Source organism: Strix uralensis, chromosome 19, assembly GCF_047716275.1.
Source record: "Strix uralensis isolate ZFMK-TIS-50842 chromosome 19, bStrUra1, whole genome shotgun sequence".
Taxonomy (NCBI): domain Eukaryota; kingdom Metazoa; phylum Chordata; class Aves; order Strigiformes; family Strigidae; genus Strix; species Strix uralensis.
The window spans coordinates 16,943,491-16,966,050 of record NC_133990.1 but is presented as its reverse complement, the minus strand read 5'-3'; the positions used below and the strand labels follow the sequence as shown (position 1 = coordinate 16,966,050).

The 22,560-nt window shown below is 50.9% G+C and overlaps 2 protein-coding genes across 4 annotated transcripts in view; one reads left to right on the top strand and one right to left on the bottom strand.

Annotated features, from left to right (window-relative positions):
* ASPSCR1 (ASPSCR1 tether for SLC2A4, UBX domain containing) overlaps positions 1–7,588 on the bottom strand; it is a 49,218-nt gene extending 41,630 nt beyond the window's left edge. For 2 of the 3 annotated variants that reach the window (XR_012631608.1, XM_074889711.1), the window contains exons 1-4: positions 7,487–7,588; positions 7,353–7,408; positions 6,309–6,420; positions 2,022–2,122 (exon numbers count right to left, since the gene is read on the bottom strand). Coding sequence is in view for 2 of the 3 variants with exons in the window: in XM_074889711.1 (XP_074745812.1) it covers positions 2,022–2,122; positions 6,309–6,347 (140 nt within the window). In the remaining variant the exon portion in view is untranslated. The remainder of the gene's footprint in view (positions 1–2,021; positions 2,123–6,308; positions 6,421–7,352; positions 7,409–7,486) is intronic. The other variant, XM_074889712.1, reaches the window with a different exon arrangement.
* Positions 7,589–14,331: 6,743 nt separating this feature from the next.
* Positions 14,332–22,487, top strand: NOTUM (notum, palmitoleoyl-protein carboxylesterase). Its single transcript, XM_074889705.1, has 11 exons — positions 14,332–14,645; positions 14,964–15,016; positions 15,148–15,243; positions 16,386–16,446; positions 17,313–17,371; positions 18,806–18,908; positions 19,644–19,835; positions 20,191–20,291; positions 20,389–20,536; positions 21,166–21,213; positions 21,324–22,487. The coding sequence occupies exons 1-11, from the start codon at positions 14,347–14,349 to the stop codon at positions 21,628–21,630; spliced, it is 1,467 nt and encodes a 488-aa protein (XP_074745806.1). The 5' UTR covers positions 14,332–14,346; the 3' UTR covers positions 21,631–22,487.
* The last annotated feature ends 73 nt before the right edge of the window (positions 22,488–22,560 follow it).

Sequence of the window (22,560 nt, the reverse complement as noted above, 5' to 3'; positions counted from 1 at the left end):
ACCCAGGAGAATGGTATCTGGCCTTTCTCGCCTGCCCCTTTCCTCAATCAAAAGAAAAATAATTCTTTTGTCTCTAGCATTTACATGAAGACTGTCCCTTTTGACTTAAGAGTAAACGCCACAGTGTAGACCTGGTCCCTGACCATTAAAGACAAAAAGAGAATGTTAAGTAAGATTCGTTTATATCCCTTTAGAGTCACTAGACTACCTCAAGCATTTCCTCAAACTATGGTTTGATGACAACATGTTGAGTAGAAAAACTGATATACGCCATTCCCGCCCATCTGCTGCTTCCTCCTTTTGGATCCTTATTTCCAGACACACTACACTTCTCGTCCTAACTGCCTAGGAAAGACAACCCTTAACTGGGTTAGGAGACTTACCCACCTGAAAGGTAAGGAGGGAAAATACTAGTTTTCAGCTGAATTAGCTACTTAAGCCAATTCCCCACAAAGCTGCACAAATGGTAGGAGAGGAGTTAGGAGGGCAGGACGTGAGCACTAACCACTCAATCCCCTACTGCTGCACAGAAGATGCCCCCGATCCAAACCCCCTCCCTTGGGCCAGCACTAGCCACTCCTTTGACCTTGTTATGGGCCAGTCAGGGAGCTGAGGTAGCAGAAAACGAACATCACGGGGAGGCTGGAATAATTAGTTCCTTCACCCTGGAAACAGCTCCAATCACAGAATTCAACTGCGCAACCCTGACTTAACGAGATAACGTCAGCCAGCTCAACCCCAGAACCGTGCTGCTCGCGCTATTTCAACTGCAGTGTAGAACACCCAACTTTAAACTTCAGTTAAAGTAATATATGCTAGTACGTGTTAGTCTCGTACTAACACATAACCCATAACCAGTCAATTACTACAGCTCAGCTACCAGGTGATAATCCATCACTGTGCATCCAGTAACTGTACGCTGAAAGGTTGAGCTTATCTGAATGCAACTGCACCATCACCCTCACTACTGACTCATTTCACAGTTCTTCTAGCATCACAGCCTTGGAGACTTGAAAAGTTTTGACACAGAGAGCTACTGCCTCTGTAGAAGAGCATTTAATTGGTTTGAGAAATTAACATTTGCACAATACCAAAGCACAGCACCTGCACAGGTGAGCAAGAGATTCAAATGCAACAGAGCAACTAGCAGAAGGTGAGGAATGTAAGAGAGAAAAGAAGCTAGAAATATGGGAACTGGGGAAAAAAAAAAAAAAAAATTATCAAGAGAAAGGTAAAGCCAACTACAATAGAAAAAATGAAATTTGGAAATTCAGTTCAGAATAGAATGGCTGCCACAGCTTCAAGGCTTCATCCTCCAAGCCATGACAAAAATAACTGTCTTTGGAGAAAAGTTTATTAGCTTGTCATTTCAAAACAATACAGTATTTTTAAGTCAAAACTAAAGACAAAAGAAACCACTGAATGTAGACTGGACTCAAATAATAAGATTTCTAACCCATGTATATATTCAATAAATGTAGGACCAGAAATTCTTCCATTTAAACAGGATCTAATCAGTCTTTTGAAGAGTCCACATTAGTCTGCTGAGAGCTCCAGATTTCCTTGAAGAACTTGCACAACAATAAGTCTCAAAAGCACCAGCAACTCGCTTAAGAAAGAACCCCCTCCACCACACGGAGTGACAGCACAGAAATACTGGCGAGCAGGATAATCTAGGCTACCGTCTCAACTCTGGCAGTACCTTGACTTCAAACACGTTGTGTAAAAGGCAGGTGCAGCAATATATCCGAGTATAGTTTCTTCCTAGCCTTAGCAGTTTGTTACCAGTTGATGCCCTGAACCGAGAGCGCTATTCCAGAATTTAAAAATAACAATGAAACTATGGAGTGTCAAATCCAAAAGAGCAGGGAAAAGGCAAACGTCTGTGTTGCAAAGGAAAAACCATTGTCAAATAAATGCAAATTCTACTAATCTGCAGGACTTCGCTGGATCACCATAACAGCTAACTCCTGTTACACAGAGATCCACCCAAACAAGTATTTTCTCACTGCGTTGCTCACCTGATCTTTGCAAAATGGTTGAGAAGTTCCCACAAAGTCTGTTGACAGTGAAAGGCGTCTTGTAAACGGGAGCCATCATCTAATTGCAATGCAATCCGAACCTACAGGAAAAATACACTGAATTAATCTGAAAATTGAATGAAAACTTTTTATCCTTCACAACTTCTTTTTAATATTGCAATGATCTCTAGAACCTGCTGTCCAAAACCCCATGATGTTCTTCTAAACGCTTACTGCAAAGGATTACATTAGTTAAACACACAGAGGGGTATTCCAATTATTATTTTAGCAGTTAATATTGAGAATAGTTCCATTCTGCTATGAATATGAGTATTATATACGAGGATCTTATGAGAGACAATGGCAAAGGCCTTACCCAAGTCCAGCTAGACAATGCCCACTGCTCTCCCCTCCCCTACCAGGCCAGTCATTTCATCACAGAAGCTTATCAAGTTGGTCAAGCGTGACTTCCCCTTGGTGAAGGGGAAACTTCATCGCTGGATGCTCAGACAAGGCTTCTCTATTCCTCCCAGGTTGCCCATCTTTGCTTTCACTCTCTGTACGCTTCCTTTCTGTGTTTGAATGGCCAGGAGCTCCTTCTGCACCCATGCAAGCGTTCTGCCATTTCTGCCTGACATCCTATTCGTTAGAGTGGGCCGTTCTCACGCATGGGAGAGGCGACCCTTGACTATTAACCAGCTTCCCTGGGCCCCTCTTCCCTGCCATATCCCGAACTGAAACATACTCAGAGAAAGGCCGATGCAAGTGTCCCAAATAATGTGTCATCACGAGCAACTGAGATGTTCTGTTCTACGCTCGCTGAAACTTTACAGCAAGGGTCTTCACAACTATACAAGATGAATACCAATAACCCAGACAGGATTGATACAGCTGCATAAACTAAAACACCAACACAGAGCTCTGTCGCCTTAAGCATCAATTTGCAGAACCTCCCTGGGGCAGAACAAGCAGTATACTTGCACATCCCAACAGAGAAACAACGAACACCGTTCCAATCTATCTCTGAGTTACAAAAGACCTAACCAACTGTTATCAGTCCAAAGAGACCGCATGTGTAACCTACAACTCACTAATGCTTCCTAAACACTGAATTTTGGCATACAATTTTAGAGTGAATTAATCAAAAATCTCAAAAATAATTCTAGACATTCAATTATTAAGTTCTTAAACACCTGCAGAAAAAGGCAAAGGACAGCTAGCTGCCTATTCTAGCAGGCCTTTTCCAACCTGGAGTGAGAACATTCGCATTCACTAGCGGGTGCTCCTGCAGATCCTACGTATTCTTCAGAGAACTGCTCTCCCCGCCCCACCCAAAAAAAAGACCCAAGGCACTTCTAAAATGAACACACACTGAGGACAATCCTGAAGAACTTCAAACTCCTGATGGTCCCAAGAGAAAAATCTAGCAGCTTACCAAGGGATGGAGAATGGCAGAGCACTTCAGGTGTTATCTTTACCTTTCAGAGAACATTCAGCCTTTTTTCAAAATGTCTAATTAGCTCACCTGTCTAAAGAAAAGTAAAAAAAAAAGTCCCTATTACCCAGCACCTAGTATCTCTAGTCAACTATGGTTTTCTGAAGCCCACAGAAATTGGCCTTATTCAAAAGTCTGAGAAGGAGAGACAAGCCTAGAACACGGAGAGAAGCTTTCTTTCATTCTGTGTTTTCACGTGTCCCTGCCAGCTCTCAATGCACCCTCGACGTGTGTGTGAGCAGGGGGGTGAGAGAGAGATGGGACAAGCCAGACACGACACACTCCAGCAGTCGACTATGATGTCCTTGGAGGAATATGTTTGTCATCTGCCTCGGCTCCTACCAGTCCTCGCAAGACTGCAAATTGTCATCTGCTGGAGACAGGAATTTTTCTACATAAAGGAAACAGTGGCATCATCAACAATTAGCCAACAGAACTAAGTTGTTTCATCCCACCACTAACACAACCTCCTGGTTTCTCCTATGCTGGAGACAAGCCTTAGATTATTCTCAGCTACAGCAGAGTGGTGACAGCTGACATCACCATTCTATAAGAATCCAGCCCAGAAATTCAGACTACCAGTTGCATCAGTTTTTGGACAACAGTTCAAAGCTAAACATGTCACGAAAGTCCTATTCAGTCAATTAGAAAAGTCTTTTTTAAAATCCCAGGCTCTACAGAAAATAATAGAGAGACCAGTACCAATTATCTTCCAGGTTTACAAACACATAAACAAAAGGCTAAACACTAGAACTGTACTGATGGTGCCCCTGGATCACCTGCCATCACAAGGGCAACTTGGGCAATTTTTTGCTAGAACTGTCTTACAGGAATCAATGACTTTTACATGCAAAGGCAAATCCAAACCCATTGTATTTTAAAAATATCAGATTTGCTGAACAAACCTGTGATTTATCGAACCCTGTATTCTGCCTCAGGGGTAACTGCTGCCCACAGCCCCCAGGAAAGCACACCTACCTCCGTGCACATTATCTCAGTGAGAGGCAATAACAAAAGACACCCAACCAAGTTCATCCCAACATCACTGCGGCCGGCCGGCACAACTGAGGCCACATCTCAACTGCCTCTGCATAAGGGCACAACACTAGTGTCAGTTCTAGTCACAGTTATCCGGCTGTTGTAAGCTTCCTACAGTATTTGACACTAGTTCCCTGTGGCAGGGAATTCTTTTGGTCAATTGCTCTGTACAAAGTATTTTCTTACACTGTAAAATTCTTCCAAGTGAACTCTCTGCTCTTAGTTTATGAGACAGCAGCTGTTTAGACTGTGCTCTTCACGAGCCTATTTGTTGCATCTTCTCGAGGGCACTCTTGAGCGCTCCAAGGGAAGCTTCACTTCTGCAGATTCTCCTGCTGAAACACATCTAAACAGCAACAACTTAAACTTTCATCAGTTCTTCTCTTTTGTGGTCTAAAGTAGTGATTCCATGTTATAACCCCTCTCCTACATACAGTGCACGGTCCTTCTCACCCTTTCCGATACGCTGAATGCATCTTCACAAGGGAAAAAAAAATAAAATCAAATCACTGTTTTCCTTCAGTACGATACCTCCCAAACTGGATGCAAATGTCAGATCAAGTCATCACTGTACCATTTTAATAGAAACACTTTCCTCTGGAAGACAAACTCCATGCCATCACAACTTTTTTTAACTGAAAATTTTAAGCAGATGCTACCAGCTTGTGGTATTTTTTTAACTAAATACGTCATTTGGAGCACAAACTTGTTTCTACCACAAAGTCAGAGAGGAAATATTAGGGCCAAAGCAAAGCACATGGAGGTTTTACAGAGAAAAACATGGACATCAGTGACCCCCAAAACTATGTTGCACACCCACAGTAAACTAGAGCAGAGATTCCAAAAGCTTCTCACACTACAAAGTTCACTTTTCAATGTATGTATCAGTTTATCTTTGTGACAGCTAAAGCAACTGCCTACAACAAAACACCACTAACACAATCCGGCAGACAGGCATTAAGAGATTAGCACTAACAGAACTGAAACCTTCACCAAAATTGAGAAACTCCACATGAGGAAGTCAGTAAGAAGAGAGATGACTATTAGTGATAGATAAATTTTCACTCCCAGGCTACTTAAATAAGATCATATATCATTTTCACCACTTAAAATATTTATGTTTATTAACACCTATTTAAAAATTATGCCTCCCACTGTTACAACAACATGCATAAAAGATTTTTAAATATCCTAAATGTGACAATAATTCCTACAGAACACGGCACCCATAAGCCCCTTTGTAAATTATACTAAACAGGGACATTCAGCAACTGCTGAACACAGCACACGTCACAAAAAATTCTAAAGCTGTGTGAACACACCGTGAACAGCAATGCTGGGAAAGAATCAAAAGAGAATCCTGTAAGAATGTGAGATTTAGTCAAAATCCAGAGGCAGACAACAGCAGCTGAACTAGAAGTTAGGAAAGGGAACTGCATTAGTAGCTCAACTGCTGAGCAAAGTCATCCGCGCTGTTTAACTTCTTATACATTCATGGCTACTGGTTTTTCAGCTGCCCAGAAGATCTCCCTCTCCTCCGGCACACGGCTGGAACTCCACCATCACACAGACTGTAAGCAAAGACTTCCAGCTACTCAATTCCCATTTTCCACCATGCCTCAACCAGTCTTTGGGTGGTCTTCCACTCAGCGTTGGCCAAGCCCAACCACGCTCTTGCTCATGAGATATGACGAGATCACGTCCAGCCCAACTGGTAACTGCACAAATCGGGTCACACCGCGAGATGAACATACCGTGTCTCCAATTCCCCCTCTGTTGGGGACCGGCACCATCTCCAGCTTGGCATTGTTGGGCAGTCTGGCAAACCTCCACTGCAAAGAGAGATCCAACACGCTCCTCTGGAACCTAAAGAAGAACACAGCCCGTGAAGACACCAGGAAACATCCAATGCCACCTCCAAAACACTTCAGGGACTGGCCATGATGCAACGTCTGGGGACGGAGCAAGAGACTTCCCCGCAGGCTGACCAGAAGCCGTAGAGCAGGATTCAACAACACACAACTGGTAATTCAGAAAACAGTCAACACGAAATTATTCTGTGTACCAGAAAAGGTGCAGTTTGCAGAGGTCACAGATAAAATAGTCAAATATATGTTCCACCTCAGGCTTTAGGAGATAAACAGCACCTGAGTACATATTGAAGCCTCGTGTTCACTGTTAAATAAAAAAGTACTTTCTCTTACTGCCCCTCAGACAAACCACCTCTTGACTACGACACTGTAAAAGCGAACGGTCGGGCCACCAGGTTAAGAGAGAAGAGTCCGGCCAACTGCGAGCCAGAAGCGGCGCACGTGTGGGGAGGGACGTCTTCGGGGAGTCGCGCGGGATCTCGGTACCGATCCCGAAAGCGAAGGAAATTTGGCACGGGGGAATCGGGAGCGGTTAGTTTGACCGCAGTTAAGTTTGCTGGAGAACAGTCTGGGCGGGGGATCCCCCGCTCCCCACAGTTCCCTCGCGCCTCACCACGCGAGGCCCACACGGCTGCGGCGAGGCCTGGGGCGAGGACCGAGCTCGGCGCGCAGCGCGGGGCCCCCGGGCCCCTCACCCCCACCCGCCGGCCGCGCTGGCGGCGGCCCCGGCCCCGCGGGACGCCCCCGAGCAGCGCCGGGCCCGGGTGGGCACCGGGCGGGCGCCCCGCCGCAGCGCCGGGCCGGGGAGCAGCCGCGGGCGGCCCAGGCGCGGCCGCTCCCGCCGGCGGCGCAGGCCCCAGCCAGGCCCGGGCCCGGGCCCCCGCCCGCCGGCCCAGCAGGGCGGAGGCGGCCCGCGGTGAGACTCACTTCAGGCCGTACTCGCCGGGGCTGCCGCCCTGCTTCCTGCAGACCTCCTCGAGGATCTGCGGAGAGAACGGAGCCGTTACGGGCCGGCCCGCGGCCCCGCGCCGCGCCGCCGGCCGCCCCCGCCCCGGACCCACCTGCAGCAGCACCGTGCCGGGCCCCACCCGCACCGTGACCCGCCGCCCGCTGGGGGCCAGCACCGACACCGCGGCGCCCCCCCCGCCCGCCGTCGCCGCCGCCGCCGCCATCTTCCCTCCCGCCCGCCGCGGCGCCGGCCCCGGCGCGGCTGGGGCGGAGCTGGGCCCGGGGCCGCCCCCGCCCGCAGGCCGCGCCCCGCCCCGCCCCGCCCCGCCGCGGAGGGCACCGGCCGGCGGCGGCGGCGGCGGAGGGCGGGGGGGGGGTCGGAGCGGGCGAGGCCCGGCCTGGCGGGGGCGGGCGGGCGGATGTGCGGAGCCGGGGCCCGGGGGACGGACCCGTCCCGCAGCCCCGCCGGGAGCGGGAGGCCCGGCCCGGCGGCGTTTCCAGGCGCTGCCGGCAGCGCGGGGTATTTTCCGCCGGGTTTCCCGTGACCCCGGGGACACGGAGCAGGTTTCTGCCTCCGCTCGGGCCCCGTCCGGCAGCGCGCAGCCACCGCCGCGCTCCCCCCGGCAGGGACCGGTCGGGGGGCCCCGGCCGTAACTTACGGCCACAAACCTCGGCTGCAGGTTTGAGCTCTCGCCCCTCTGCCAAGCAGCGATGGCAGTGACTCGTACCTCAGAAAACACCTCTGAAAACACGCACAGAAAGGGGCTTCTTGGCAAAATCCAACAGCTGTTGTGAACAACCGCCTCTCGCTACGTTCCCGCTGTCAGAAGAGTGTCTAGACAGTGTCACAATCGGGACACCGGTGGGAAGACAAATTACAGCACCCCACTGCCTTCAAAAGCAATCCCTTCTGGCCAGAAAAAGGAAAAATGTTGATTGGGCGTCTCACGATTAGTGCTGCAAACTCAGCCATTCGGATGAGATGACCGCAGCTAAGGAACCACGATTATCTTAAATTTTACGGCACAAAACTTCTCGGAGATTATTTTTCACTTATGAGCTTCCCCTCCACTCTCAGCACCGCCCTTTCAGCATCGAAGGCTGTCTCAGAGATTCAACTACAGTCTGTTTTGTTTGCTATCATAAAAAAACTTTTAGTTTGGGTAACCACTGGAATTTATTTAGCCTAAGTTGTTACCGCATGCCAAATACTTTCTCTACTTCTTCTATATTTATCATATATGTTAAGCTTAAGTCCCCACCGCCACCCCCAGCGCCCACAAAAATGTCTGCTTTGCTTGGCTTATAAAGAAAAAAGGTCCTTTTAAGGAAAGACACTTTTGTAAAAGATAACACTTGCTCATTTTTACCATATCAGCAGTGTGAGAGAAGGGAGAAAGAGGATGGGAATTTTAATGATGGAGAGACATCCCCTTGCTTATGCATGTGGATTCTGAAGTCCACCCCACACCATAACTACTCAGTAAGACGTAGTAATAGTAATAAAGGATGTCCTGGTGTATAATGCCTTGGTTAAAAACACTTAAAAAGGTCTTTACATTTGTTCTTCCCATTCCACTGGGAAGTATCATTGTCATATCACTTACCCAGCCACAGCGTTCAGGACGTTGGCATCCCAGCCCATGTCTGTCATTCCCGGACACATTAAAGTGGTTTAAGTCGATGTATTTTACTTCCAGAGCTGGGATGGACAAGGGGTATATATGTGGCCAGTTACCACAGAACAGCTGATCAGTAACTTGTCAGTCCACATCAGCTGAATGACTTTCAATCAGGTGTCGATACTCCGTAAATTGTCTATCTGCACTTTTTTTTTTTTTTACCATTTTAGCTAAGCAGCTATGGAACTTTCTGAACATAATCAGGGTAGCTATATATGGAGGTATCGCCACCATCCTCCTTTTACTTGTCAGTTCCCGGCTTACATAGCAAAAAACTTTGTTCATACTCTGGAATTCAGCACTGCGTAAGGAGGTCATGAATTACTGTCCTCTCGAGGACGCTCCTTCCGAGGAGAGAGGCCCACACCTTGGAATCGCACCAAGGTAGTCAGAATGCTACCTCTGATGGCAACTGGGAACAGCAGCAGGCAGGAGACACTGCGATTATATTTTCCCCAGTATCAACTTCCAGTTTGCAGCAATCTGCATCTTCTAAACTTCCCGAGTCAGAGATTGTGTCTTTACATCTACCCATATCCGATGGATTTTTCTTACACGAATTTGCCCAGCCATGTTTTGAGCCCACCTGAGCTTTTGGCATCCACTGGACCATGGGGCAGAGAATGCCACAGTTACAGTGTGTTGTCTGACAGAAGTACTTAATTTTGTTTGTTTTAGAACTTCTTCCTAGGTGTTCGCCAGCTCTTATTAAGAAACAATCACTAATCATTCTCTGTAACAGTCACAAGTCTAGAGACATGTTTCTTATAATTCCCTACATTTTAATAGCTTTTTGCTGTAAAATATGTGAAGAGGCATGAGGACTTAAGGGCAATATTGTTCTGAAGGTTTTCACACTTTTGCCTATGAGGGTGCAACAAGTATCTACCACATGCAGGTTCTCCTTACTCTTTAAAATAGTGTAGAGATCCAAAGCTCTATAACTATCCAACGCAGAACGAAGATATCCCAACCTTCCACTAATTAATATCTTCACAGAAGGTATGAAATGGCTACCTTAACACCAGTGACTATTCAGCTGCTGAGGCGGAGCACCCATTCAATTTTAAGAGATACACTTTGGGTTTCATGGATCCCAAAAAACTGGTCTTGTTTCTGGACAGGGGATAGCTCCTATTTGATGTCTGAAGCAGGCAGCTGTTTTCTATTTTGCATTTGGAAGTGACACATCCCTTAAAAAAATGTTACTCCTGTTAAAAAGACACCCATGTAATTTGAGCTGAACATTTCCAAGTTGCAGGATTAGAGAGATGAATCTCGTTTTTAATGGCATGTCATAATCAGAAAGTTGCATGGAGGTTAAGGGTCACATTTCATACCCAGAGCCACTTCTAATCTCAAATATTTATCTGAAATTAGAAGCATCAGGAGAGAAAGAAGGGGGAGGTAACTACAACCTGGAGCTCATTAAAGTGCTACAAAGAAAGAGGAACTCATTAGGGAATAGCTGAAAATACCCTCAACAATTCAGATTTCTGCCACTGTCAGGATCAAGAGGACGCCTGCAGCAAATCTACCAGGTGAGTCTCAGCAAAACAATGTCCACCACGCTAAAAGCTTTCCAGAAATTGCATTTCATTAGTGATTACAGTGAACAAACTGCAGAATGACCTTTCCCTAAAGTCACCTTTGAGGCAGTTAGTGCTCTGCATTAGATACATATCCCTGGCATTGCGCCCGCGTGCGCTCTGTCACACACCCACACAGGCAATAATGCATAAATTTGCTTCTCGATAAAGCATGGAAACCCCCCTTTTTTTCTTTCAAATGGATAGGAAATTAACTGTGAACATCTTGAAATATGTTGTAACCAGTTCCAAAACACAATACAGAACAATAGTTACTTATGACAGTAACGACGATTCTGACAAGTATTTCCTCCTGCCTGTACCAAGGGTACCTGCTACTGCTCCTGCTGAGTCCTGGGGACGTTCAGGAGGCTGGTTCCCACCAGAGCACAGCACGGGGTGTTTGTATGGAGGGTGTAAACGAGCTCTGTTGCCCTGTCAGGGTTCCTTTACTCCCACCCACCACTGAGGTCAGAAGAGATGACGGCGGTCGTGTGGCTGTGCGAAAGCAGGATTTTATCTGTTGGCAACTGGTCGTCTCTGGGTGGTCTTCTCACACCACACACCCCCCCACTTTCGATCAGCACAAGACCCAAGAAACAAGCCAGGGAACTTCAGCTGAGCCAGCGCTGCGGAGCTGCTGACATCAGGCGCGAGAGCTGGCTACGAGGGGAAACGTACCGGCGGCACAAGTCCCTGCACAGGACTCCAGGTGTAAACCTCTCCATTTTGGAGAGGGAAACATCAAAAGGGCAAGTCCTGGAGCTGCCTTGGCCCTGGCAGGGTACGAGGGAATTTCGGAACCACCTAATTTCCTCTCGCATAGCACAGTCCAACATACGTCCACACACAGAACTATGAGGACAGACTGGAATGTATTATGGAGGGCATTTGGAAAGGTATTAAATGCAAACAGCATCTCCCTTAACATTATTCCCAATCATTAAAAACCTCCTGGTGGCCTCCTACATGCCTTACTCCTACCAATAAAAATGCCCGATCTTCAGGGCCTGGAGCAGGAGTCCAATTCTTTCACAGCTTTCTCCAAGCTTCCACCTGTACTGAGCCCAGTCTACTCAACGTAGGGTGGCTCTCAGCAAAAGATTAAAACTTGGTGAACCTCTCATGCTGAAGGACATTATCATAAAATTCTCTAAAATCTGTGTGCACTTTGACATTCTCTCCAGTTCAGTATGTCAAAGAGTTAAACTGTGCCAGATTTAAATGTCTAGAAGAACGCAGGCTGTCGTGCCATAACCTCACACAGCCTTACACTCTTCTTAACAGCCCCCTTGGCCCTTCACGACAGAGGCAACGTGAACATTTTACGGGGCTTTGGAAGAATGACAAGAGCGCTCTGAAAGAAACGCTCCTGAGTTACCTGAAACAGGAGAAGTAAGAAAGCCAAAGGGGCCCCAGTAAAGCCAAGACAGGCACCATTCAAATTTCTTTGCCTTACCTCTTTGGACAAAGGCCCAAAGATCTGCAGCTTTAACATGGACTCCTCTCTGCCCTAAGGTTCTTCACGGGTGTATCACCTTCAGTCACACCCTAAAGCACCAGCTCAATGTACAGCGTGTTACAGAGCCCAGCAACTGCAGAGTGCCCGAAGAGGAGGAGCACGGAAACCAGGAGGAACGCAATCCTACCGCTGAGACGAACGGCAGCCCTTTCTCTAAAGAAGTAGGATGGAGTTCAGCAACCTTATCCGTCCCGTTTTCTGGCTGTAGCTAGTGGAATATGAGGTCCTGGAGTTGTTTATGCCAACCATCCCAGCGATCCTGAAGCGCCCTTGAGGAATCCCCTGTTCAGACTTTGCACAAACCGCTTTCCAGCTGCACCTCTGCTCAGGCAGCCAGACAAGTGAACTTGCTATAAGTAGTCCCAAGGATCCGTTGGTCGTACCTGTCATGGCCAGGGTAGGAGAAGGTAGGATGATGCAGAATTGTGCTTGGACTGAACACGTATCAGGGGGTGAATGTAGTGTGTGTGCGGAGGGGTATGTTCAACTTAGTGGCTTTTTGTGGCTTAAAAAGACACTTGGTACTATCAGCGCTTACATAAAACGTTTGGAGGTAAAAATCTGCCTGAGGACAGAGGTGAGACCAACACTACGTAAGAGTAACTGAAGGATTAAAAAAAAACCCCAAACCAGTAACATGGCAAGCAAATTGAAAAACCATGTCTATGTATGTAGGAAATTCAGAGCTGAGGATACACTTAGAAAGTCCAAATGTGCTAAAGCAAAAAATGTAGTTGGAGCAGCTGGACAGCCGTAACTCTTGCTCCACAAAAAACCCTCCGCTTAATATTGTCAGATTTTCACCTTTTCACCACTTTCTCTTCCATTTTCACCTTTTCTGATCCCAGGTAAGATCACAGTTGCTGGTAAGGACAGACTGTTTCCCTGCTCCTCTCTAGAGGGGCGCGAGCTGTCCATTTTGATATCTAAATGAAAATGGAATTATTTCAAAGCGTAGCATTTTCCCCGTTTTTTAATACTGAAGACGGCGTTTCTGTGGTGTTCCTCGCTCTCGGAGATGACAGGCACGACGGCTTTTTCTCCAGGATTCTCCTCGCCATCACGAGAACCGTCCTAGCCGCAGGGAACGGCCAGGGCGAGCTGCGGGGGGGAACCTCGCGAGCTGCGCCGAGCGCCAAGGTCAAGTCCCCCCGCGGCGCCAAGGGCAGAGCCGGGCCGCCCCCCCCGGGAGCCGCGTCCGCCGGCCGGGGAGTGCGGGCGGGGCGAGGGGCCTCCGGACCCGCGGGGACCGGCCCCGGCCCCGGCCGGCCGCCCGCCGCGGGTCAGCCCCCTCCCGCCGTCCCTCCAACCGCAGCCGGGGCCGCCGCGTCCCCCGCCCGGGCGCCGGTCTCGGGCCGCACGACCCGTCTCCCGGGTTTCCGCTGCTCCCGCCGGGCCGGGGCCGGACCGGAGCCCGACACGGCGGGGCTGCCCGAGCGCGCCCGGCCCGAGGGCTCCGGTGCCGGGGGCCGCGGGGGTGTCACGTCCCGCGGGTGGAGGGGGGGGGGGGGGGGGGGGGCGGGTAGCACCGCCCACGTGGAGCCGGGGAGGAGCCGCCGTCGGGGCCCCGGGGGGGGGGGGGGACGGGGGAGGGGGGGGGACGGGAGGCGGCGCGGGCCGGGGGCGCCGACACGTGCGGGTCGTCGCGCCCGCGCGGCCCGACCCCCCCCGCCCCGGTCCCGTCCCCGGCGAGGGGCCGCCCCGCGGGCGAGGCCGGTGTCGGCCGCAGCCCCGGCGCCGTCAGGGGCGGCGATGGCGGCGCCGCGCGGGGGGCGCGCCCCGACGGAGCGTCCCACCGTGCCGGTGCGGCGCGGCGCAGACCCCCCGCTCCCTCCGCCTCGCTCCGAGGGGGCGGAGGGCAGGGCAGGGCGGGGGCTGGCCGGCTGCTGCCCCACGCGGCGCCCGGGCTGGCGGCGCCCCCGCCGCGCTCCCCGCGCACTCGGTGCCCCTCTGTCATGCTCGCCGCCTGGGAGCGGGCGGCGGGCTCCTGCGCCGGCAGCCGCCCCGCCGACCCCGCGCCGCCGGCGCTGCCCTCGCCGCCCGCCGCCGACCCCCGTCCCCGCGGGCGGCGCGGCGGGGCGCGGCGGAGCGCGGGCGGCGCTGCCCGGCGCCGGGGGCTGGCCGCTGCCGCTGCTGCTGCTGCTGCCGCCGCGGCGGGCGGCGGGTGGCGGCGGGCGGCGATGGGCACGGCGGCCGTGCACCTCCTGCTGCTGCTGGGGCTGCTGCACGCCGGCCCCGGCGGCGAGGGCAGGAAGGGCTGGCGGCGGCGGGGCCCGGCGGCCCGCGGCGAGGCGGCGGCGGCCGAGAGCTTCCCGCTGGACTTCACGGCCGTGGAGGGCAACATGGACAGCTTCATGGCGCAGGTCAAGAGCCTGGCGCAGTCGCTCTACCCCTGCTCGGCCCAGGCGCTGCCGCACGACCTGCGCCTGCACCTCCTGCACAACGCCTCGGTCACCTGCAACGACGGCAGCCCGGCCGGGTGAGTCCCCGCCACCGCCCGCCGCGGCCCCCGCTGCTCCCCGCGCCCGGCCCCCGCCCGCCGCGCGCTCCCCGTGTCCCGGCCGCGCTCCCCCCCCCCCAACCCCGCCACCGCCCCCCCCGTTCCCGGCCCCGAGGGGCGGCGGCGCCATCGCGCGGTGACTCGCGGCGCGGCGGCGACAGGTGCAGCGGGGCGCAAGGCGCTTGTCCCGGCGGGCGTGAGCGCCGCCGCCCGGCCCCGCCTGTCCGTGACCCCCCCGCCCCCCCCCGCGGCCCGTCCCGGCGCCCGCTGACCGCCCGCCGCCTGCTCTTCCCGCAGCTACTACCTCAAGGAGTCCAAGGGCAGCCGGCGCTGGCTGCTCTTCCTGGAAGGTGAGCGCCGACCCCGCGGCCACCCCCCCCCCCGGCCACCGCCCCCGGCCGCCCCTCGGGGGCCGCGGGCCCCGCTGCCGGCGCCGGGCGGGGCGGCGGGGCGGCTGACCCCCCTCTCTCGCCCTCACCAGGAGGGTGGTACTGCTTCAACAGGGAGAACTGCCACACCCGCTACGACACCATGAGGAGGCTCATGAGCTCCAGCGAGTGGCCCGCGACCCGCGTGGGTGAGTTGCCCGCTCGGCCCGTGGGGAGAGCCCCGAGGGAGCGGGGACACCCCCGAGGGAGCAGGAGCAGCCCCAGGGAGCGGGGACACCCCCGAGGGAGCGGGCACAGGCCAGGGCGGCCGCCCGCGGCGTCAGCGTCCTCGCAGACGGTCGCTGCCGTCTGTGCGGCTGCTCTCACCCCGGCGCAGCCTCACGGCACCGACGGGCTCTTCCTCCTGCCCGAGGACATCGTGCTCCTCCACTCCCTGGAGGAGTCAGAGAAGCACAGACGTGCCCACGCCTTCGGGGTACGGTGGTCACTGCTGGACAGTGCTGGGTTGTGAGCTCTGGCCGAATCGCTCTCTTCAATGTACTCACAAACCTGCTGGGACCCGCAGAGCTGTGTTTTAGTTTTTCGCTTTTCAAAGAGACTTTGTGTTTCTCTTGATCCTGTCAGAAGGACTCTTCTTGAGCCTCTCGACCTGTTTGCTGGGCCAGATGCCCGCCCTCGCACGCTGCAGTGGGGGGGTGTGTTTGCCCGTGGTAGGACTGGCCCTGCGTGCAGAGGGAGAAATGAGATTAACTGGGCCCTTGCCCGGAGCTGCCTGGTTCCACCTTTTCCCCGTTTACAATCACACAACATCACTTAACCAGCTGTAATGATGCTATGTGTGAAAACATACATTTGGTGCATACGTGAAGTACCCGTAGCACCTTCCAGTGTTGTGCGCAGGGTGGGATTGGCAGCCCAATACCCCGCTCTGGACCACGAGGCTCCCGAGTCAGCACAGAAATGCTTCTCTCTTCACTCTCGCTGCTTATGCTCCGGCTTTCTGAACACCTAAACCTCTGTCGTTCATGCAGATCTTGTAACTGCAGATACTGGAATTCACCTGCTAGGAGTTGTTTTGGGGGCAGGTGTTTAATATGTGTCACAGGTTCTTTTCTGTACTACAAGAGGCTTCTAGACAGGCTCCATCTCTAGCATGAATTGAATTCTGAAAGTCACATCTGCCTAAGGGCAAATATAGAAATTTACCATGTTTTTCATCATGGGTGTTTGTTTTCTGTGTGGTCAGAGATCCTGTGTGAGGCTCAGACAGGTTCTCTGAAGTCACAGACTGTCATCTGGACATTTCTTGTTTCTTTGTGCCCCTCTGCAGGAACTGGGATCCTGTCATCACAGCCAGAAGAAAATCCCCACTGGTGGAATGCAAACATGGTGTAAGGAGGGACAACCGAGGGGAAATAGGTTTATACTTAAGCAGCATCTCCCGCCTTTTAGGCTAGCAAGAACGCTACAAAGACAGATTAAGACTAACACTTACGAGAGGGAGGTGTGTGTTTCCTCATTTGTTCTACTTCAGCTCTCTAACAAGTAGCGCTGGCGAGGTCTGGAGAAGCTTAAATCCAGTGTCCTTGGAGCTGTGGGGTGATCTAATGAAGAACTGGGGGTAGCTTAGCCTTCTCAGCCAGCTGAGGTGACAAATACTGCTGTGGGTGGTGGGCTGATGGTGTGTTACACGTGTGCCAATTTGAGAGGAATGTGGAGCAGCTCTTCTAGTGCAGAGAAGAGAAATGAGAAAGACACCGGTTTATATATGCATCTATATAGGAGGGAAAAGCATTCTGCAAGCCAGAGGCAAAAATGGGAAGATAACTTAATTTCTGCAAAAACCTCCAGTGGTTGCAGTCAGCATTTACATTGCATTGACAAGCTCTTCCCATTTTTCATGTGAAGAGCTGAAGCCCAGAGTTACCCTGTGGCAGGCTGTCCGCTGTAGCAGTGGGACACCTGGGAGCAAAATCTTGGCCCGTCGTCCTGTTCACTGAGCTCAGTGCTTCCATTAAATTGATAAAAGACACGTTATTTATTGATTTAACTCAGTAAAACTACCAGTGTTCAGGAGAAAATTTAAGACAGTTATCATTGCCACTTGGTGTGCAAGAAGGTAAGTTGTCGAACTGGACAGGAAACTCTTCCCTTTTCCCCTCCCCAGGGTTTAGTTTTCTTCCAGTTACTTGACCCTGTCCTTGTCCTTCCTCGGAAGTCAAAGGAACACCAGTGCTCACACAGCTCTCTCTTACAGATTCATCCCTTATTGCTCAAGTGATGTTTGGAGCGGTGCCTCTTCCAAGTCTGAGAAAAGTGAGTGTTGCTGATGGGCTGTTCCTGCCCCAGACATCACACATTAAAGGATATGGCCAGACTTCTGTGAAATCATGTGAATGAAGAACAGGCTTTTTCTTGCTGAAGGGCAGGAAAGAATATCAAGCTACTTCCAGATAAAACATCCTGATCTCCTTAGCTCAGGCTGTTTTGACATAGTTCAGAGCCACTGCTTGCAGAGATGTTACACTGGTGCAGTATGCAAGGATTAGAGGGACGGAATTCCTTTTAGATGAATCTCCAGGTTCCAGCATGCAGCACATTAAATGTTGTAGCTGAGGAACTGTGGTTTGTTGCGTGTGACTTTGGCCTTGCTGATCTGAGAGGCAAGTGCAGGGAATCTAGTTTCAGACCTCTGTCAGGAGGGTATTTGGCCTTTGGAAGGAGCCGTCGTGTGTCAGGCTAAAAGCTGTCTGCAGGTTTCTCTGGGAAATGAAGAATAGTTCATCTTAATACATGTGTCACCATCAGCTGTCATTTTGATGGTGACGGAACTCTGGGAGTCTGCTGAGAGGAGCCCTCTTCCAGATCCAGCTGGATTTCATGCAGATGAATTGTTCTACCTCGTGTACTTCTCTGGGTTTCCCAGCTTAAGCAGGACTGGTGTCTGGGTGCAGTAATGTCTATAGAAACACCAGGGGCTTAGTTCTCCTCTCATTTGTTCATGAAGAGTTTTCTTTGACCAGAGTGGAATTGCTGTTGGTACATGCTGTCGCGAACAAAAGAATTAAGATGCTCTGTGATGTGGCACCGAAAAGGCAGAAGGTTAACGCTTTTCTTTGAGTTGGTCTGTGAGTTCTGGCCTTTAGCCAGACACTGTGGCACTCGAAGTCTCTTTTCACTAACTCTTGCACTGAGAGACTGACCACTCGTGGATACCACAGGTAAGGGTTTTGTCACAGTAAGGGACTTCATGTCATCGCAGCCTCTTGTGATGGTTCCTGTGGCAGTTACACTTCAGCAGATGTGGCTGCCTTTTGGGGGTGCTGAGGCATAACGTTTTGTGAGACACTGCTTGTCTCAATTGTCTTTGTGAATTGGGAAAAAAGGGATGCAGTGAATTAGAGCTGAGATTCCAGGTGGTAGGAAGGTGTGTGTATTCCTCATCTGTAGAGAAAGGGTCCCAGCACCTTCCTTCTTGTTTCCTTCTCTAAGTTTATCAGTTCCTAAGCACTGTTGTAGGAAGGTGTGCTTGTGTTACTGCGTGTTCTGTTCACTCTAGTCACTTTCTTTCAGGGAAGTTTTGTATGGGGGGAGGTATCTCTTGTTGGATGTACTTGATACAGGTGGAGAAAATGGGCCTGGTTTTAGGTTCATAACCCCTTCGTAAGGTTCTTAGCATTTGTGCAGAGGAAGCAACAGTCTGAGCCTGGACCAGAAACAGTTTCGTTAACACTGAGCTCTCTCTTCCAGATGAATATGCCTTCATGGGAGCACTGATCATTCAGGAGGTTATAAAGGAGCTGGTGGGAAAAGGTCTTAGCACTGCAAAAGTCCTGCTGCTAGCAGGGAGCAGGTAAGTATCGACAAGATTTCCTGGGGTGAAGAGCAGAGATTTCCACAGCTCCGGAAAAATTTCGTCTAGGAGCACAGTAACACTAACACAGCGAGCCCCGTGTCTCCTCAGTTTTCTCCTTTAAGTGGTACAACAGGGGATGATGTAATATCATTTTCCTCAGCTTTCAGTCCAGGTACACTTAGGAAAAATGGAGAAAATACAATAAGGTAAAAGCTTTGCAGGAGGGAAGGAATGTTCATCCTTCCCTGCATCAAGAACACTGGCTGCTGTCAGCCCACACGTCCCCCGTGGATAGGTTTGGGATTAAAAAAACAGGCTTGGCTGACGCAGGTGCTCTGAATCGTGCCGTGTTGCACAAAGCTGCGGTACGTCAGCGCACGTCACACGGGGTGTGATGCAGAGGTCGCAAAGGGTGAATTTGTCTCACTTCAGATTCTTTCAGTTTTTGAGCAGCCAAACCCCTTGCAAATGATGTAAAGCATAGATATCTCCCAGAAGAAAGAATAAGAACGGGGTTTGGTTTCTGAGGTGTCGGGTGGTTACTCGGCACTGGCTTTGTTTCTGAGTGTTTTGCAGAGCAAGGAGGTAACTTGGTGACCGCCAAGTCAGCGGTGCATTGTCCTGTGGATGGGTGAAGTTGTTCTGGAGCGTGGCTGCTGCGAGGGTGCGCGTGCTGCCCAGCGCCCGGTGGCTCTGTGCTTCATGACTGCAGTAGTAATGTTGCCATTGCAGTGCTGGAGGGACAGGAGTGCTCCTGAATGTGGACCGGGTGGCGGAGCAGCTGGAGGAGATGGGCTATCAAGGGATTCAGGTTCGGGGCTTGGCAGACTCCGGGTGGTTCCTGGATAATAAACAGTATCGCAGAACTGACTGTATCGATACCATAACGTGTGCTCCGACGGAAGCCATCAGAAGAGGAATAAGGTACCATCAGATGCTCTAAAGTACACTTTTATAAGAGGTTAGAGTGCAGAGAAGATGTCCTCCTTCTCTATCTTCTTTCATTTTGATACTTAAAGGGTATTTTTCATCTACATCAGTGGGTTTTCAATGATTTGTTGGAAAAGGCAATAATTTCAAATCTAGACGTGCAGAAGAAGGCATGGAATTGTAGATGCTCTAAAATGTGTTGATGGGACAATGTAGCCAAGAAAGAGCTCTGGTGTCAAGAAATTGGAACTGTAATTGGAACAGAAATAGACTGGCCTATGGAAGTGCCATTGTTAGGATTGCGCTGTGCCTTCTGTGCCTTTCGTTCTGTTACTGCTTTGTCTCCTAGGTATTGGAACGGTATTGTTCCTGAACGCTGTAAGCTGCAGTTTAAAGAGGGAGAGGAATGGAATTGCTTTTTTGGATATAAGATTTACCCCACTCTTCGATGTAAGTATCAGAGAAGAGATATAAGATGGATTTGAGGGTTTCCCTGTATCCTCAGCTCACTTACAGCAACCCTTTTCCAAATGTTTTGTCTTCCCAGGTCCAGTCTTTGTTGTCCAGTGGCTCTTCGATGAGGCCCAGCTTACTGTAGACAACGTACACCTCACTGGCCAGCCTGTTCAGGAAGGGCAGTGGCTCTACATCCAGAATCTGGGTAGGGAGCTGAGAAACACCTTGAAGGATGTGACGTAAGTATTTCATTGAGGAGAACCTGGCACATTTATTTCTAAGAGACATTCTTACCCAGTATCCAAGCAGCATTTCTCAGATCTCTGCGGAAACTAGTGTTGTAAATTTGGTAACTACTAGTTTGTCTACACCAAGAATCTTGCCTTTTTCATTTCTGGGTAAGTGCAGAGTAATTTCCAACTTGGCAGTTATCAGCTACCCTTTGTTATCAGTAGGAGCGTGTTTTTTCCTTCCCTACCTCCGAGGCGAGGGCTGAGACTCCTTGCCATTGCACAACCATTAACCTCACGGGGGTGTTCTGAGAATACAGAACTGATCATAAAAAAACGTCCAGAGAGTTGATGAGACAACAGAGGAGGAACCACTGATGTGCCTTACTTACTTCAGAGACGAGCAGGTATTCGGGAGTCTCTGGTTGCGAATGTGCACTGTGAGGCAGGATGGAACCCTTTTCCTTCTGGATACTTTCCAGTCCAGTCAGGTTTTACATCACGATAGTCATTGCTGTTCCTAAAAATCTTGCCAGGGGCAGCAAAAATTCCACCCTCTACCTAGTCCGGAAGGTTCTGTTTAGCGGGAGTTACTTTGTCCTTCCAAGATCTAATCCACGTTTCCTTTTTCCCTTCAGCGCCAGCTTTGCTCCTGCCTGTTTGTCTCATGAGATCATTACACGCAAGTGAGTGCTTTTGCAGATTCTGTGAAAGGTCAACGGGGAGGCGGTAGGGGGGCTGCCCGGTGCCAGCGGCCTGGCCCCTCTGATGCCATCTGCGCGGTTTGTCTTCGCAGTCACTGGACAGACATCCAGGTGAAGGGGACGTCACTGCCCCGGGCCCTGCACTGCTGGGACCGGAGCCTGCACGAGAGCAACAGAAACGGGAAGGCCCCTCTGAAGGGCTGCCCCATCCACCTGATCGACAGCTGCCCGTGGCCTCACTGCAACCCCTCGTGCCCCACCATCAGGGACCAGTTCACAGGGCAGGAGATGAACGTGATCCAGTTCCTCATGCACATGGGTTTTGACGTTCAGAAGATGGCACAGCAGCAGGGCCTGGAGCCCAGCAAACTCCTGGGGATGCTCAGCAGTGGGAACTAGGACGGGGCCGTCCGAGGGGCAGAGGTCGGGTCGGGAGGGGACTCTCAGCCCTTCTCCCACACTTTCTAATCTTCCTCACGCTCATGCAGGCAGACGCACGCTCACACCCACGCAGGCTCAAACCTGTACACACCCACGTGCTCCCACACTCTTGCACACTTAGGATGTGTCAAGAAACCAAAAAAACCCAATTTCTCGCTTAGACTATTCGACTGGAACTCGTTACCTCCAAACTCCAGGGCTCGGTGTTGGCCATTCACATCATCTTCCTGTGCTACACAGGGCGGTCTGATACAGGGAGTAGCAAAGCCATAAGTAGCAGCAATGAGAACCTTCCCCAGGTCTAGGACTTCTTCCCTTGCCATGAATTTTACATCATAGACTTGATACAAGTGGTGAAAAAAGCAAGCACTGGATTTCCTTTGTCCAACCAGAAGTGAAGGAACAGTTACGTGGTGTCCTGGAGGTCAGCATCTCGTGATGAGTTATAGCATACAAACCCAGGACACGTGCTAGGGATGGACACTCTTGTACTCAATTTACTTTCGTATTATTTTATAAAATGACTTTTTTATTACTTTTTTTAAACTAAGCAAGAAATATAAATGATATTGTTTTGTAACATATTTTTTTTAAATAACGAAGAAACCTCTTGCTACTTTGGCAACGTGGACATATTTATTTTAATATGTAAAACGCTATTTATAAGGGCTGACCAGAGAACCATACATATGTCTTTGTAAAGTTGTATATGCTGCTCGTTTGGATGGGTTATCCGTATGATCACTTGTGCCTGGGAGGGGGCTGAGGGTGGTGTTGGCATTTTGTATCAATTAGACTTCTGTGTTCCCCTTGCAGTATGCTTTGTCGTTGTTTCTCTGATGAAGAGGTGGTAATACGGGGTCTGAGTACAGAGATTTTCACCCAGCA

Excerpts from the sequence above, each read along its gene's own strand:
- NOTUM (XM_074889705.1), top strand. The coding sequence starts at position 14,347 with ATGGGCACGGCGGCCGTGCACCTCCTGCTGCTGCTGGGGCTGCTGCAC. Across the intron at positions 15,017-15,147 it reads CTGGCTGCTCTTCCTGGAAG|GAGGGTGGTACTGCTTCAAC; the intron begins GTGAGCGCCGAC and ends CGCCCTCACCAG. Across the intron at positions 21,214-21,323 it reads CATGAGATCATTACACGCAA|TCACTGGACAGACATCCAGG; the intron begins GTGAGTGCTTTT and ends TTGTCTTCGCAG.